This window comes from Ictidomys tridecemlineatus, chromosome 4 (assembly GCF_052094955.1).
Source record: "Ictidomys tridecemlineatus isolate mIctTri1 chromosome 4, mIctTri1.hap1, whole genome shotgun sequence".
NCBI classification, from domain to species: Eukaryota; Metazoa; Chordata; class Mammalia; order Rodentia; family Sciuridae; genus Ictidomys; species Ictidomys tridecemlineatus.
In genome coordinates, this window is record NC_135480.1 from 103,568,184 (window position 1) to 103,587,115 (window position 18,932).

An 18,932-nucleotide genomic window follows, 5' to 3' on the forward strand; every position below is an offset into this window, starting at 1 on the left:
CTTTTTTGGTGATTTTTCACTTTGTCTTTTCCTTTTCTTTCTCTACGACAGCTCTGTTATCTCTATTCAGACCTGTACAAACAGACCAATTCCAAAGAAACTCGTCGCATCTTTCTTGAGTTTCATCAGTTCTTCCTGGATCGATCTGCAGTAAGTTTAAATGTTAATATTATCTTTGCTTTAGTACATTGATTTATTATCCTGCTGTTTCCAGTAGTCCTTCCCATTTTTTGGACTTTTTTGTGCTTTTAAATATCTGTATTATATCTCAATTATTGATTACTTTTTACAGTAATTTCTAAATTAATTTTGGGCATATGAATTCTCACAGTAGATTTTAGGGGATTATATATGTATACTTATGCTTTTATAAGTGCATAATTAGAATAAGGGAATGAAAAAAACGTAAAATAAGTATAAAATAAGCTAGTCCTAATATATATTTATATTCTAGTGTGATGTATACACACACACACACACACACACACACACACATTTATTTGTTAGTATTCCAAGGGATAATAATTGTATAATTGAAATCTGTATGGCCTCTTTGAAGCTTAGAGGCACAAATTTAACTAAAAAGTGGCAGGCAAAAATCTCACATACTGAGATTAATGATAATAGGGCTTTATTTTTACTAATAGAAATGTCAGTAAGGGTTTTAAACTAGTAAGTTTTATTGTTAGCCTTGCTAGAAGCAAAAAGCACTTAGCTCTTAATGCTTCAATGGGTGATCATGCTGCCTGGATTGCACCCTTTCATGTTTCAGTTTTCTTAGACAAGTACTTCATACCTTTTCTCTCCCTAACATGTGTATCACTTCCTGTTCTAGCTTTTTCTCAGCTGATGACCTTTTTGTTTCTCTGCAGAAGTTAAAGTATAGAAAAAAGAACTTCTACAAGTTACGTCACATACTTCCATCATATCATATACTCAGCCCTTTTTCCGGATACTGTTGAGGAATTGTCCAAACTCTATCCATGGCCAGCTCTCCCTTTTTTACCCAGTGTATTTCCTCATAACTTCTCAGAGACCTTGCTCTAGCTATTATTTCCCTGCTCTCTTGCATTGTTGATTTTTTTTCCCTATTGAATCATTACATTAACATGTAAAACATTGTTTTTTCTTTTATTTTAGAATAAACATACACATTTTGATCGTACTTCTCCCTTCAGCTCCTACCTCATTTTCTCTGTATTCCTTTACAAAGTTGTCTACATACTTTTGTATTGCTAAATATACTTTCCTTTCCCACAAGGCCTTTCCTGACCAGCTTTCTAAATCTCACTCCCTTCACTGTAACTTCTTCTGTGTTGTTTTTGTCTCTAGGACTTATAGTTTATTTATTAATTTTATTTGTGTGTGTACTTGCTCTCCTGGCCTGAATATAAGCTTCAATAAGACTATTTGTATGATGCAGTATCTCTAACACTGAAGTTTCTGATATATATCTATTCAGTGAATTATACTGCCATTGTTTTCATACATCACTTTTGTTAAAATAGCTTATTGTCATGAAGAAATGACAGAATATTTAAGTATGTTTAAATTTTTTATTTTATAAGAGAGCTCCAGGCTAAGTCAAAACTATACTTTGCTGCTCATGATCTAGAGTATATCAACATTAAAGAATAAGAAGGATTGGTTAATTTACTAATTATGTTTTAATGCTACAGGTCATATTTATTTCATATAGATTTCCACATACACAAATTAAATTTTATTTTTTTGTACTTGTACTAGAAAGACTTTTAAAAAAATGATTTGAGCTACTGCTTGGCAACATAAAGAGAAAGTTTTGCAGTCTGTTTCATTATTCTTAAAGTGAATATGAGAGATCATAATTTTTTAGCAGTGACTTATTTTCAAAACTTAAAACTTGATAACTTTATGGGAATCATTTAATTTCTGGAAGTATATCACTGAAATAGGTATTCGATACTTTATTAGAATGAAGAGCCTAAGCTATTTCTTCTAAATACAGAGTAATAAAGTTTTCTCTCAAACTGTTGGAGGGGAAACACAACAATCTGTTTGCTTGTGAGATGAACAACTGTAGTTATCATGGGGAAAATCCTAGCTATAAGAAGTAAATTCTAAGACCTTCAATTTAGTTAGTTCAGTGGCAAAAACTATAGATGATTACTGATTAAAAACTCAACATTGACATCCAATACTTGCTCACTGTAAGTGTGACTAAATAAAAACCCTACAGATTTTTAACTTTACATTGAAAAATAATTGGAAGTCTGTAGGGTGAGCATCTCAAATCCAGGAAATAAACCTCACAGTTAGATGAGTCACTTTTTCCTATGACAACATACACATAGTTTAGGTTTTACCTATTTTAATTCAAGTGCTATGTAACTTGTTGTATTAACTAATGATTTTAGGAAACCAAAGCCAAGCCTGGTATAGTGGTGCGTGCCTATAATCCCAGAGATTGGGAGGCCAAGGCAGGATTGAAAGTTCAAGTCCAACCCCTGTGATTTAGCAAGACCCTGTCTTGAAATAAAAAATAGAGTGTGCTGGGGATATCACAATGGTAGAGCACCCCTGAGTTAAATCGCCAGTACCAGAAAGAAAGAAAAAAGGGAAATCAGAATCGGTCTATTCATTAGGAACAAGTATGACACTGAAACATTCAGTCATGTAAGTGAAAGAACTGTAGATATTTCCTTCATACCACAAAACTGGGAAAAGGGCTTGTTTTTAAGTTTAAACAATAGAACACTCTGGGGCTGTGAGATCTGAATGAGTAAATGAGCTCATTTGTGAATATGCCTGTCAGAGTAGGTATTCTTGTTTTATCCATTTATACAAATATTTATAAGCATTGTGAAAAGAAAGTCTTTAGTGCTGTTTCACCTTTGTTTGATTTTGTTTTAGCATCTGAAGGTTTCTGTTCCTGAAGAAATATCTGTAGATCTAGGTAAGTTTGGAGCACCGACATCCTGCAGAATTTTACTATGCCTCTTTGTATGTAGCTCAACTCAGTTCTAAAGGTTTTATCTAATGCTTAGTAACTGGTTAAATCCCTGAATTACAATAGAAGGAGAGTGTATAATAAATTTTAGGGGAAATGAAATCTAAATTCTGAGATCAAATGCAGGAATTGCACTAAGAATTTCTCTTTGGGGTTCTCCGTGATAAATTGATACAAAGTAACATTGCTATGTTGCCAGTGAACTTATGTTGTAGAGGACATACCTTTAGATCAAATAATTCCTTTCTTCTTTATGCAGAAAAGAGGAGACCTGAACTTATTCCTGAGGATCTACATCGTCACTATATCCAAACTATGCAAGAAAGAGTCCACCCAGAAGTTCAGAGGCATTTAGAAGATTTTCGGTAAGCTTAGTGTACATAAAACCTTACGTGGTTGTTCTGAATTAATTTTTCTTAAATAGGAAAAGTTGCACATTAAAAACTTCACTTATCAATTAAGTAAACTAGGTGGTCTTATCCCTGTTATTGAATAGGAAAAAAGTATGGAGATGTCTCAAAAGATTAGGAATGGAACTACCATATGACCAGTCATCCCACTCCTTGGTATTTATCCAGAAGATCTAAGATCAGTATATATAGTGATACATACATATCAGTATTTATAGCAGCACATCCTACAACACTCAAGTTATAGAACAATCCTAGATGCCCATCACTAGATGAATGGATAAAGAAAACGTGTGGTGTGTGTATATACACACACATATACATACACATATATATACACACATACACACACACACACACACACACACAGTGGAGTTCTCAGATACAAAGAAGAATGAAATTATGTCATTTGCTGGCAAATGGATGAAACTGGAGAACATCATGCGAAGTGAAATAATACAGAATCAAAAAGTTGAAGGTTGAATGTTTTCTGTCATATGGAAGCTAGAGAGATATAAGAAATAAAAAAGGGGAAATCTCATGAAAATAGAAGGGAGAACAATAGAGTTAGAAGCAGAGGACCAAGGATGAGGGAGAAGGGGAGGCAAAGGAAAAAAACTGGGGAGTAACATTGACCAAATTATGCCATGTGCTTGTATGAATATATCACAATGCATTCCAATTTTAAGTTTTAATTAATTTTTAAAATTCATATATGATGGTGGAGTGCATTACAATTCTTATTACACATATAGAGCACAATTTTTTAAATCTCTGGTTGTAAACAAAGTATATTCACACCAATTCATGTTTTCACACATGTACTTTGGATAATGACATCCATCTCATTCCACTATCATTTCTAACCCCATGCCCCGTACCTTCCCCTCCCATCCTTCTGTCCTATCTAGAGTTCCTCTATTCCTCCCAAGCTCCCTCTCTGTACCCAACTATGAATTAGCCTCCTTATATCAGAGAAAACATTCAGCATTTGGTTTTTATGGGATTGGCTAACTTCACTTAGCATTACCTTCTCTAACTCCATCCATTTACCTGCAAACAATTTTTATATATAACTATAACACAAAAATTAGAAGGAAGATCAATAAAGTAGAGGAATGGGATCAGGGTAAGGGAGGAAGGTACAGAAGGATATAATACTAGGGATTGAAATGGAGAAAACATTGTCAATATGCCAATCCCACTATTATATGTGACTACAATGTATTTATTTATTTATTTGAGGTAGAGGCAATATCTTTATTTTGTTTTTTTAATGTGGTGCTGAAGATTGAACCCAGTGCCTCATGCATGTAGGCGAAGCGCTCTACCTCTGAGCCACAACCTCAGACATCTGGAGTCAAAGGGTTAGAGTGGAACTGAGAGTCTACAGTCTACCTTCTGTGTCCTTTCAAGATTTGAGCTCAGTATTGTGTCTATGCTCGGTATATTCTTTCAGGATATGTATCTTTTAATGATTGCCTGTAAAATTTTGGCATTATAGGTGATGTGACATTTTGCCTGTTCCTAGAAATTTATAGCTATGGAGACTTTGAGAAACATCTACAGAAGGAGATGGTTTTCCCCTAGGCTACCTCAGGAGATTTCTCCTATTCCCTTTAGGCAGAAACGTAGTATGGGACTGACCTTGGCTGAAAGTGAGCTGACTAAACTTGATGCAGAGCGAGACAAGGACCGGGTAATTTTGGAGAAGGAGCGGGCATGTGCAGAACAGATCGTTGCCAAAATTGAAGAAGTGTTGTAAGTAATAGAAGTATATGTGGAAAAGTTAATATTGCTTGAAGTACTCCAGACAGATTTAAAAGGGCAGTCAGTGTATAAGAGGAAGTGTTTATTTTGTTATAAAACTTCAAAAACTATGATTTTTCCCCCTGACATTTCATTTTAGAAAAAGTTCTTAGATTGTGAATGTAGCTCATTGGTAGAGGATTTGCCTGGGATGTGCAGGATCTTGATTTGATCCCCAACCCTCCCCAACACCCCACCCCCACACACACACCACACACAGTTCTTGCATTTCTTTTCTGGATGTTGGTAAATGAATAACACTGGAATTTCTAATCAGTGATCCAAAACAGGTGAATACTTTCATTGATTTTAACTCATAGACTTTGGAAATATTTCTTATGGTAAAACATGTACAATTGATAAGTGCAAAAATGGTAGAATTCCTTTGGGGATTAGGGTTCTCTTGATATTTTACTCTAGATGATGTTTATTCTGTTAGATATCCATGATATGGTTTATTTATCTCTTCTGATTTATATGTGCATGGGTCTCTCTGCCATACTTTGTTTAATCTCATTTACTATTCTCTCCATAGTTCTGTTCTTTTTCTTTACTGGTGGGGTACAAAGCATTTGGTTTTGTTCTGTTGTTTCAGGTGTCTTAAGTTCAATAGCAAAATTTTAATTAAACTTATATGTTTTATTTTTAAACATGTGTACTTTTAGGTTGACTGCTCAGGCTGTAGAAGAAGAAAAGAGGTAACATAATTGTTCTGACCCCCCACCCCGAGAATTTTAAGAAAAAAGGAAACTTTCTTTTCTCCTATGAGCCTTAAATTACAATTGATTTCTTTTAACTTAAAAATGTACTGTGGTTTCCCCCTGGTGGCCTTGTGTTATATTTGATTAATATTCTAGTGATATATGAGGAGAATCTCTGTGTGCAGTGAATAAATCCTAAGTTTTTTTTCCTTTTTGCTTAATTAATTTTAATAATTCCATTGTTGGATTGGGGTTTTGGTCTTTATTCATACTGACCCTCCGTTCTCAGAAGTCTTATTTTTATTTAATTCTCCAGTTCCACAATGCAGTATGTTATTCTCATGTATATGAAGCATTTAGGAGTAAAAGTGAAAGAACCTCGAAATCTGGAGCACAAGCGGGGTCGGATTGGATTCCTTCCAAAAATCAAGGTGAGACTTGGGAGGCTGAGGCAGGAGGAACACAGGTTTACGGTCAGCTTCAGCAACATAGCAAGGACCTAACTAAGCAACTTAGTGGGACCTTGTCTCAAAATAAAAAATAAAAAGGGCTCAGCGGTTAAGCACCCCTGGGTTTAATCCCTAACACACACACACACACACACACACACACACACACACACACACGCACACACACACACACACACACGCACACACACACACACACACAAAGATGAAAACTGGAATGATAAAAAAGTGATCAGGGCTCAGTACTCTTTACATTTGTTGCACTGTTTTCCTGCCTTTTAATATTTGCTAAATCAGCACATTAGCACTAGGCATAACAATAGGTAGATATGGTCCCTATTGTCAAGAAACTAGTGATAAAGATATGTAAGCTTATTATTAATTCGTGTGAAACATGAAAATAGCAGTTTATACAGAGCACCTTCCCCAAATGTTATTGCCTTATACTTTTAGGGTACCTGTAATAGTTTGTAATCACTTGTGTTTCATGTTGCTAGATTTTAAAACTCTATGAGGTCAAAGACTTTTCTTGTTATTATATCCCCAGCTTTTATCATAGTGCTTTCACATTATAAAATTGTTGGATGGATGAATGAATTGTTTAGAACAAACTCCTGGTAATGTGTAAATTCACCCAGTTAATAATAAGCTCCTGGTAAAACTACTCTTTTATTTCCTAAAATTATTATCTCTAAAGGGCTTGAAAAGACATCTTGAAGTTGAGGTATTCATAATACTATGTACCAGCCTCTGAGAAGTATTTTGTGTGTGTGTGTGTGTGTGTGTGTGTGTGTGTGTGTGTGTGTGTGTGTGTAGTAGCCATTAGAATTACATTTATGTGTTCGAAAGCAGCAAAAGAAATCTTCTATAAGGTTTCTCTTATCTCTTTGATTATATCTCAACTCTAGCAAAGTATGAAGAAAGATAGAGAAGGCGAAGAAAAAGGGAAGCGAAGAGGATTCCCTAGCATTCTAGGACCCCCAAGGAGACCAAGTCGTCATGACAATAGTGCAAGTACGTTGAAGTTTGAAATGCTGCGTTCCCTCCATTCCATGCAGTGTTTACATCAGAGACTCATTGGCTAGAATGGGTGGCTGGAGGAAGGTGTTCTTGAGATGATGTCACTGAACTTCCAACATAGTTCATTTCCTTTCAGTGCTATTTCTAATCTTAGTACCCCTATGTTGTTGGGTAATTGTCATAAGCATCTTTAATGGCAGTATTCTGTTAGATGTCCATGATATGATTTTACTTATCTCTTTTGATTTTGTTTGCATTCAAGTTTTGTTTGTTAAATTTAAAAAACAATATGTGCATGGATCTCTCTACCATACTTTGTTTAGTCTCATTTACTACTTTCTTGGTAGTTCTGTTTCTTTACCTTTTCATTGTGCTTTATTTTCTGATCTCCTTCCACCTCAGTCCCTGGCCTAGTAGAGAGAGATCAGACCACTAAAGAGGGTTGCAGGAGAATTAGGGATAGTGGTACTCTGGGAAGAGCAACTGGATCATGTAGTGCTTCCTGTCTTGGACAGTACCACATTTGAAATTACTGGCATGCTGGAGGTAGAAGTGGAGTTGCGGAACAGTGATACCGAGTATCCTCCATGATGTGGAATTCTCACTAAATGCCAGTAGTGCCCTGATTGAGAAATACTGAGAGGAGGTTGAGGACCTGGAGGTTTCCACAGATGTTGTCATGATCTCCAAGGGATACAGAGGAAGTTTTTGGAATTTGGAAAGATGTTAGGATATACAATGCTGTGGATGATAACCTGAGTGCCTGCAACTCATATAATGATGCATGTGAATAAGGATAATGAACAGAATAGGGATAATTTTGTATGGTCTGAGGCATATTGTGATAATGAAGTTGTGAGTGTTAGGAAAAAAGTGGAATGGGGCTTGCTAAGCATCACAGAGAGTAAGGGCTTCTTTTTTATTTTTAACAAATGATACAGCTACATGTCTACCTATCTCTGTCTATCAGCATCCCCACCCCACATCGCTCTCTCATCTCCTTTACTCATGATCCTTCTTCTGCCACATCCTCTTACCTTCAGATTTTACCTTCTCATTCCCTTTTCTGTTCATCCTCCATCTCCTTATTTCCCTCCTCCATCTTCCTCTCCCTTTCTCTTGTTGCCCACCTCTCTTTCTTTCCCTTCCACTCCCTTCTTTATTTTTCTCTGTGCTTTGCTCTGTATAATTATTTTATGTTTTTCTAGGGCCCATATTCCAGGCATTTTTTTTCCTGGATATTTTTATTTCCTCTTTTTTTAAAGTTATTTAGCAACACAGATTATTAACTATCATTTTCTGTTCAGTTGGCAGGGCCATGGAACTACAGAAGCCACGCCATCCTAAGCATTTATCCACACCTTCATCTGTGAGTCCGGAACCCCAGGACTCTGCTAAGGTGCGGCCATGTGGCTTAGCAAATGAAGGAACAGACACTGGATACCTTCCTGCCAATTCCATGTCCTCTGTGGCTTCAGGGTCTACTCTTTCCCAAGAAGGAGGGAAAGAGAATGATATAGGTGAGCCAGTGCTATAGTTCAGCTTAACTTGGTGTCAAGATTTTTAAACAAATATACTAATTGTACAGTGGAGAGGCAGATTCTTTTAATCAGGACTGAGTCCCCATTTAATTTGATTTTAACATTTTAATATTCTCTAACCCATGACAAATTTATGCTGAATGATAATTTGTAGTTCCCATTCATCCAAAAAAACCCCCAAAAAACAAAAAACTGAGCTCTCTGTCAGACATTAGCTTTGTACCAGAAGTCAGCATATAATAATTATAGGCAGATGCTTGCCCAATGCAGCTAGTTATATAGGGGAAATAGTCAAGGAAGTGAAAAATTCAGATTGTGCCAAGTCTAAGAAAGAAAGGTAAGAGAGGAATAGAGGGAACTGGGCAGTAGTTAGAGGCAGATATGGGGGATGGGATATTCTAAAGAAGACTTTAAAAATCTGAGACCTTCTCCAGATGGTCAGAATCATATATATAGATTATTAGAACTCTAAACGGAGATGACTGAATCATCCGCTCCTGAGGTGCCTTAGGTACTCTATTGACCTTGATGGAGTTGGAGTTTCCCATTGCTTATTAAGAGCTTTTTAATTGTTTTGGTTATTTAGTATTTCTTTTTGCAAAGCCCTTCCTGTCACTTTAACTAAAAACCAAAGATTTGTTTTCTATTCATAAGCAGATTGTAGAAAAATTACCTTATTTTCAGAAGCATGTCTTCATTAAAGTGTAGGTTTTCAATAGAAATTGAGACAAATCTCTGGAGTGACTATTCAAACTAGTGATCTGGGAAATAATTCAAAAATATTTTCTTGACATGAATTTTGCAAATGCATTGCTTCAAATAAGGTCATGTATGAAAGAACTTCAAAGAAATTTGTAGTTAATCAGTTTTTGCATATAGAGAACTAGTTTTAAGGTTCTTAAAGATAATTTTAGAGGCTCCCTGAAAACTTATTTAATACTTTGCTAACATATGCCCTTATTCTCTCTCTACTGATACATTTAAGTTACCCATGTCGAATTATCATATTTCCAATAATTAGAGCTTGAATTAATGGTGTTTGTCATGAATTATCTTAGTTACTTTAAGCACTGCTCCATTTGATTTTTAATTATTAATTTTAAATACCAAATTAAATGCTGGTTTGTTGACTGTTGCTTTCTAATTGATTGTTACTTTACAGTGACCCTTCTTAACACACGAGGTTACAAATAAAATGATCTGTATAGTTTACTCTCTAAAAAAAAAAAAAAAATCTGAAACCCTGGAGATTTTTTAAAATGTTTAATGAGAAGCCTGCAGAGAAAAGAGGTTGATTATGTGGAAGAGAGTATAAGCAAGAGAACAAAGTTTCAAGATGGCAAGAAGAGATGAGGTATTGAGTGTATATAAAGGGCAAGGTTACTAGCTGAAGGCGAGGTTTTAGTTAGATGGGCAAGGGGATTTGTAAAGAAGGAAAAGAAGTAATTGCAGGAGAAAATTAGGAAAGCAACTTATTACCATATTTCTTTATACTTGTTATAATGAAGGATTTCTTAAGCAAGTGAGCTGGGAGACCAGCTGGTTTTATTTGGAGAAGGGAATGCCCATCTATACTAGTGTTTCTTAAGGCTGTTCCATTTCTGATGATGACATGATCAAGGATGAGACTGTAGGAGTGGTCAGTAAGATATCATAGAGAAGGTTACTAAGGATGAAGAAGGCAAAGAACCAAGGAGCCAGGAATTTGAATAGCTTAATATACAAAATTTGGAGGTCACCTAGTATGATTTGAGGATGGAAAAGAGAAGTATGAGCCAACAGCCAAATGTTTAGGGCTGCTAGATTATTGTTTTGAGGAGGGAGAACATCTGATAATATCCAGAGAGTGAGTACTTCAGTGGTGCAAATATTTTACAAGAAGGCAGCAAGATAATAATCTAAAAGTCATGTAGGGAAAAGGAAGGCTATTCATCATATCTCCACCTTGAAGTATACAGTGTAAGACAGAAACATTAGTTTTTGAAAGGATTGGGGCAGTAAACAGTTTTCTATTTAAGGCAAGGAAGTGTGAGGGTAACATTTGGAGAACTGTTGGGATTTTGTCAGGTATGGATATCTGAAGGTGTTAGATTGAGTGTATTCATATTTCATGGCTTCCATGACTCATTGAAATAAAAAAGTAGTAGGAAAGATATTAAAAATCATAAAGAGAGGATAGTAGAGGAAGGGATTATGTTTTTAACAAATATTTGAGAGATTGAAAGTGGACAAGACTGTTCTAAGGGATAAAACAATGTAAAGGAAGTCAGAACCAATAATTTGTTTAAGGAATCCAATGTAGAAGCCATTCTATCCATTGAAACTCTGGGGAGACTTTGGGCTCAGAGTTAGTGTGTGTAATGGAGTACGTAAGTAAGAAATAGAGCTGCAGTGATGAATACATTGAACAATAATAATAATAATGTAATCAAAACAACTATGTCAGCACCTTCTGACCCCTTTTAGTAGTCTGTTATTTATGGACAAGAAGAGTCTCAGTGAGCTCTTTTTCAAAGAAATTGGGTGAATTGTGTAGGGAGAGTTACATTTTTCATGGAGTTGATGCCTTGGAATTCCAACATTTGGGCACCTGTAAAGCCAGATAATAGGCTTGCCAGTAACACACTCTGCTTTGGGCCCTCAACTAGAACAGAGCTGTTTCCATACAGCAGCAAAAGAAAGCCAGATAAGCTGCCTGGTCTTTCATTCTTAAATATGAATATCACTATTCACTCTTGGAAAAATCTGCATATGAGAGTCAAGACCTCATATAATATATAATACCAGATACATTATATAATGGCACAAAGAAAGAATACAAACCAAATAGGAAAACTGCCCCTAGAAAGAAAATATGCTTTTTGATAATAGACAAGAACTTTTAAAAATACTTCTAAATTAAGTAGTATATTTTGAGACATTAAAGAAGTTATCAAATCTATAATGCAAGAAATGGATTCTATGAAAAAAGGAGAGACAAGCTGAACCTGGGCCCATAATCTCAGTGGTTCAAGAGACTCAGGAAAGAGGATCACAGTTCATGGCCAGCTTTAACAATTTAGTGAGACTTTGTCTCAGAATAAAAAGTTAAAAAGGGTTGGGGATGTAGCTCAGTGGTAAAGTACCCCTGGGTTCAATCCCCAGTACTCCCCATCCAAAAAATATTAATATAACCGTTAAATACTCACCTTTTTGGTGAGTGAAAAATGTGACAGCAGCTTAGCTGGGTGGTTTTGGCATCTGGTCTCTTTAAAGGATGAGACCCCCTTCTTAATGTCTCAGCTCCTCACCACATGGATTTCTCCAAAGAGCTGCGTTAGTGTTCCATGACGTAGTAGCTGATTTTCTCCAGAATGATCTGATAGAGAAGACAAGAAGAAAGCCGACAATCTTAACAACTTAGTCTATTGGTACACACTGCTACTTCTGCAAGTTAGACCCAAGTCCTTGAATCTGGCCCATACTTTAGGAGAGAGGAAGCAAGATCTACTCCTGAAGGGAGGATTATCAAAGCGTTTGTGGATTTATTTTCAAACCACCACAGCTTCCAATATTTAAGGTAGAAAACAAGTTATAGAAAATAACTATAACAGTCTTATACATAAGCAAGTTAAGATGGCTGTGCTATCACTAGACAATGTTATCTTTTGGGACCATTGTATTTATGGTCCATTGTTGGTTGAAATGTTATATGGCATATGATTGCATGTAATGAGTGATTTAAAAAAAATCTATACCTAAAATGTCCTCAGAAACATCAGTGCACCAAGAATGAATGCTAAAAGCTTTTAAGACAAAGGAAATGAAGCATAGTTGCTGCTTCACCTTTCTTATAACACTGCTAGGACACAAAAGAGCAATTCCTTCAACTTACTGAAAGAAAACAGTTTAGACTTTTAAATTTTGCCCCCACCTAAACTTTCCATCAAATATGAGGAAAGGATAAAGACATTTCCAGATGTGTAAGGATCCAAAGTTTAAGCAAAATGCATCTTTAACATTATTTGAGACTACATAACTCTACAAATCCCCTTGTCCATCTAACTAAAACCTCGCCTTCAGCTAGTAACCTTGCCCTTTATATACATTCAATACCTCATCTCTTTTTGCCGTCTTGAAACTTTGTTCTATTGCTTATACTCTCTGCCACATTGTCAATCTCTTTTCTCTGCTGGTTTCTCATTAAACATTTTTAAAAATCTCCAGGGTCTCAGATTTTTAAAGTCTTCACTTTTAATGTCCGACTTCTGTTTTTTTCAGGATCAAAACAAGTTGGAGAAACACCAGCATCTGGAGACTCATTGGATGGCACACCTCGTACTCCCAATACCATCTTTGATTTCCCACCTCCTGCATTAGACCAAGTGCAGGAGGAGGAGTTTGAAGTAGAAAGGTAATTTGAAAGAAGATCTGAAAAAGTTTAGGGCATTGCTTAAGGTTTTTTTGAATTATATTCTACTTGTGTACTATCTAGCATTTTTCTTTATATAGAACTAGCACTTGTTGGTAGTAAATATTAGATAGGTACTGAAATTTTTCTTCTGTTCATTTTACATTAAATACATCCTATTTCTGAGAGTATTGTTTATCTAGCCATTGGAGTTTGACCCAGTTTTCAGTATCTTTGATATGAACTCCTTGATATCCGTTATTTTTTTTTCAGGTTGACTCTTTTTTTTTTATAGCAGTACTATTTATTCAGAAAACTAGAAATTACCCAAATGTTCATCAACATAGAATGAATAAAAAAGACATTCTCTTTCTGATATGTGGTCACAAAATAGAATGACATAGAACAAGGAAAATGAAAGATTGACAGCTATGAGCAACCATGTGAATGAGTCTCACACACCGTATTGAATAAAAGAAACTTAGACATGAAAAAATTATACTGTATCATTATAATATGTAGAGCTCAAAAATAGGCAAAATGAATCTGTGGTGTTAAAATGCTTTACTTTTGGGGCACAGGGAGTTCCAACAAGTGGAAGGAGGTGAAAAGGAAACTTCTATTTGCTGGTAGTATTTAGTTTGTTGACTAGCTGCTGTTTATACAAAAAAGTAGTCCAATTTGTGAAAATTCATTGTTCTGTATATTTATAATTTATGCATTTTTTTTATAAAAAGTTGGAAAAAGATTAGAAGGATCTATTCCAAAATGCTAACAGTAAATATATCTGGTTGGTAGGAACATGGATTTTTCTAAAAAGTTTTTTGACATATTCATATATATCCCAACTTATAATAATCAGGTCTTGTTATTTCAGTCTGAATAAAGTATTATTAAAATGCTTAAAAATGAATTAAGTCTAATCAATTATTATAATTTTGGATGAAAGGAAATAAATATTAAAATTGGAACTGTAACTACCACAAGAATTTTCTATATAATTATAGTATTCCTTCGAGTACCAATCCCTTGTAAAAATGTTATATATTTTCTGGATTCAAAATTGTATGTCATGTTGACTCTGTTCTCCACTGTTTTAGGGTGATGGAACATGGGACACCAAAGCCCTTTAGAAAGTAAGTAAATCTTAAGTAGCTTTGAATAAAGGCACATTTTAAGAAATAGAGCTTTTCCCCCTAAAGTTCCAATCTTAAAGGAAAAGAAGCCCTGTACACAAATCTGTTAAATTGTATAAATTTTTTAATATGCACATATAATTCAAAAGATAAACGTAAGGTGTATATAACATTTATAAGCTGTTTTGTAGAACAGGAAGATATTTTAGGCTTTTTGATCAATTGCAGAAATCTGACTGATTACCTTAATCTTAAGACTTGTGTAGCTTCACATTATCCACTTGAAGTCCTCAAACAGAATTTATCATTTTTCTTTGTTAGGTTTGACAGCATAGCCTTTGGAGAAAGTCAAAGTGAGGATGAACAATTTGAAAATGACCTAGAGACAGATCCACCCAACTGGCAGCAGCTTGTTAGTAGAGAAGTGTTATTGGGACTCAAACCTTCTGAGATCAAAAGACAGGAAGTGATTAATGGTGAGTTTAATTGTTTTTGTCATTCATGTATATTGAGTTTTATCAGAATAAAGCAAATTCCTCAACCCTGGAGTGTGCTTCAGTTTCTCTTACCCCTTTGTTTTAAACAAAGATGGAATTAAATTAGATAAATGATCCTTGAAAGCTTCAACTCAAAAAATGCAAATGGTATTATAATTCTTATTGATAACTTAATAGGAATGAATGTTTAACCTTCAAGATATTCAGGATCCATAGCATTATAGTTTAGAGTTGATGAATCATTGAGATACTTATCCCGTCACTTTACTTTCAGATTAAATTATTTTTTATGCAGAAATTATAAATAGGAAGCTAAAAAGCCCAATGGGATTCGTTGAGTTAATTAAGGTTATATAGCTGATGGGCTCGGGATGTGACTCAAGTGGTAGCATGCTCGCCTAGCATGCTTGAGGCACTGGGTTTGAACCTCAGCACCACATAAAAATAAAATAAAGATATTGTGTCCATCTAAAACTAAAAAATAAATATTAAAAAAAAGATCATATAGCCCCTAAGTGAAAAGGGGAAAACTAGGATCTATGTCCTTTCGAACCCTGGTTCAGCATTCTTTAGTTACTGCAATATGTTTGTGACAGATATGTGGCATGAATGCTGTATCCTTATCCCTAGAATGTCATTTGAATAAATACCCTCCCTGTCTCTGACAACATTACAACATAGTGAAGTTACAGTCTAGTTCCATATATGAGAGTTTATAGGAAAATTAGATAGCCAAAAGTACTGTTATTTCTGAAGAAGGCTCAAGTTAAAGGCTGTATGGTATTGAGGCTTTCAGTTTTCTAATATTGTCATTTTGATATGTAGATATTATAAATGGAAGAGTAGGGTATACTTTTAAGTACAAAATTATTTTGAAGGATATTTTTCATTTTTTTACATTTAACTCAGAATCACTATGTTGGAGAATTTCATGGAATCAAAGTGATTTGCTAAGTAAATGCTAAATATTATTTAGCTCATTTGCTACCTAATTCCAGCTAAAAGGCTCTATTTAGTCCCATGGAATTATTCTAAGTGAGGAAATAACTCATATCTCCCCTCCCCTATTTCTTTCCTTTTTTTTTTTTTTTTTGCTTAGAATTGTTCTACACCGAGAGAGCTCATGTTCGAACATTGAAGGTTCTTGATCAAGTATTCTATCAGCGAGTATCCAGAGAAGGAATTCTTTCACCTTCAGAACTACGAAAGATTTTTTCAAACTTGGAAGATATTCTTCAACTTCATGGTAAGAGAAACTGACTTGATCTTTGCCCCTACATTTCCAATAGAGAAAAGATTGGGAGTCTATATGGCAGTTCTTTGGCACTTTTATATAATTTCATGTAATTTTGTAAATATATCCCTATTAGCATTTCTGAAGTTATATATGAGCACATAATGTAAATGAAGAAATGATGGAACTTTGACTAGATCCTTTTGCCCTACAGTCATCAAGCTTTGTATACGAAGTGTTATCATAGGGCTTCAGGTCTAAAGACAGCACTTAAGCTTAAAAACATGAATAGTCAAAATTACCCTTAAACATTTCTTATCAATTTCAATATAAAAGGTTTTGAACATATGTGTCCCATGTCCTAATACATGTAGAAGTAGGTTTTGTAAATAGCAATACACAATATGGAATCCCATAGTATGATAAATTTTAGGCATTGCTTTATTGTATTGTTGCTTGATACACATTTTGTAAATATACAAAAATTCAACCTATGTCTTTCCCTGTTTGAATAATCTACTTTTATAGATAATAGTAGGATATTCCTAGTAGGATATTCTGCTCTTTGTAGGTTACTATTTCTCTAAATTTCCAGTCTCTCTTTGTCAAGAATATTATCACTTCCCACCAACACCTATCAACCAAATTGATGTTCTTTACAACTTTTTGGGTAATGTTAGGTCCCATCAGAATGCATTGATAACTTTAGGCCTGATTACATCTGTTGCCTATAAACAGGACACATTTTGAAAGGAACAGTGGACTTAAGTTCTTTTTGAGCATGATTATGAAGATGAAGTCCTGAGGTTAAATGATGTTTGATGCTACTGCACTATATTTAATATACTAGTTTCTAAAAATGTTGTTTGATGCTTTAACAGTAAAAACACTGTTCAGACACTATTTTACAGTCTCTGGATGCATAAGCGTATGTTCAGATTTTTGTTTACAGAGATTAGGAGTTGTGCTATTCTGAAAATTTTGTTTTTGAAAACTTAACTATCAATCAAAATTTTTTAGATTGTGTATTAAACTTTTTAAGGTTGTGTACTAATTTTTTCTTTTTTTAAATTTTTATTTAAAATTTTTTTTTCTTTTCTTTAGTTGGGCTGAATGAACAAATGAAGGCTGTTCGAAAGAGGAATGAGACCTCTGTTATTGATCACATTGGGGAAGATCTGTTGACCTGGGTACGGAAATTTTTTAATGTTTTTATAGACATTTGATGATAAGATTCAAGGTCAAGTCTTTCTAAATATGCAAACCCATCCAGTTTGCAAGGGTTTAGAGTGGATATTCTTGATTAATATGTACTAATCAATGCTCAAACTAAGTGCTATATTTTATTGAAATAAACTGGTCCTTTGTGTTTTAAAAACTGGTAAAATGGTTCTTAAATAATTTATATCCTTGTCAAGAGGTAATTCTATCTGAAAAATTAATTTTCAGGGCTTTGGAGTTATTGCACATTAAAAAATATTGTCACACACACACAAAAAAATAAGTGGTACAGAATTTTAGCCATCTTCTGTTGTTCAGATCTTGAAATTGTACTCTGAGACAAGTGTATATCCATGATTGCTCTCACAATAGTAGAAAAGTGAAAATTACTTAATTTTATGAACAGTATGAGGAAGGAGTCCAAAGGCTGTAGTAGTTTTTTTGTCAAATTCCATCTTTCTAACTCTGTGAATATTTACTGTACAGTGCTGTGAAAGGAGCTAGTGGCAATCAAAACATACATGTCTCCTGCCTTCACAGAACTTAAGTTATTTAATGCAAGATGAGTACAAAAAAAGGGGGAAAAACACAAGTTGTTATGGGAATGTATAGCAGAGGGACCTAAACTTGAACGTATTGAAAACCTTCTTGAGGAAGGCATTTGATTTAAACTTTTTAAAAAATTTTTTAATTTACATATGACAGCGGAATGCATTACAATTCTTATTACACACATAGAGCACAATTTTTCATATCACAGTATTTTTCACACCAATTCGTGTCTTTATACTTGTACTTTGGGTAATAATGGTCATCACATCCCACCATCATCACTATGTAGTTAAGACTGTGAATTACAATAAAGTCTGTGATTTGTACTTATTTAAAGAATTATTTGTTTGACTTGTAAGAACACCCTATTAATGAAGTACTTGTTAGGTGTTTCATCAAATTTTAAAATTCTAAACTGGGTGTGGTGGTGCACACCTATAATCCCAGCATCTTGGGAGGCTGAGGCAGGAGGATGAGGTCAAAGCCAGTTTCAGCAACTTAGCAAGGCTCTAAGCAACTCAGTGAGACCCTGTCTCTAAATACAAAAACGGCTGGGGATGTGGCTCAGTGGTTAAACGCCCGTGGATTCAATCCTCAGTACCCAAAATAATAATAATCATTTAGAATTCTGTCATATATAACAAATTTACAAATTAAAAATATTGATTAAAAAGCATAATTTTTCACAAGAGGTTCATAAGCTCATAGCTTCCCCCGCCCCAACAAAGCCAACTCTAGTCTCTGCACAAATGCAGCAGTAATTAATTTAATCTCTACACTGCTTTTAGTCACAGCGTATTTCATAGTTAGTAGGAAAACAAGCTAGTGTCCTAAGGATTTGTTTCCTGGAGCAGTAATTCTTGTAAAGGTGTCAGGGTCTGTGAAAATGAAATTTTAATCTGAGTCTCCAGGCATTTTGTGTCTCGTATTCTCCAAATGTCACCCTCCTCCCTTTTTTTAAAGTC

General features: G+C 34.7%; 1 protein-coding gene across 9 annotated transcripts in view; it reads left to right on the forward strand.

Annotated features, from left to right (window-relative positions):
• The window catches only part of Arhgef12 (Rho guanine nucleotide exchange factor 12), a 138,491-nt gene that overhangs the window by 97,012 nt on the left and 22,547 nt on the right, over positions 1-18,932 (forward strand). For all 9 annotated transcript variants that reach the window (XM_078047171.1, XM_078047172.1, XM_078047173.1 and 6 more), the window contains 13 exons: positions 52-150; positions 2,893-2,935; positions 3,249-3,354; positions 5,023-5,160; positions 5,874-5,906; positions 6,226-6,340; positions 7,285-7,390; positions 8,704-8,916; positions 13,198-13,330; positions 14,428-14,463; positions 14,785-14,939; positions 16,060-16,206; positions 17,299-17,384. In XM_078047171.1, the coding sequence (XP_077903297.1) occupies positions 52-150; positions 2,893-2,935; positions 3,249-3,354; positions 5,023-5,160; positions 5,874-5,906; positions 6,226-6,340; positions 7,285-7,390; positions 8,704-8,916; positions 13,198-13,330; positions 14,428-14,463; positions 14,785-14,939; positions 16,060-16,206; positions 17,299-17,384 (1,410 nt within the window). The remainder of the gene's footprint in view (positions 1-51; positions 151-2,892; positions 2,936-3,248; positions 3,355-5,022; positions 5,161-5,873; positions 5,907-6,225; positions 6,341-7,284; positions 7,391-8,703; positions 8,917-13,197; positions 13,331-14,427; positions 14,464-14,784; positions 14,940-16,059; positions 16,207-17,298; positions 17,385-18,932) is intronic.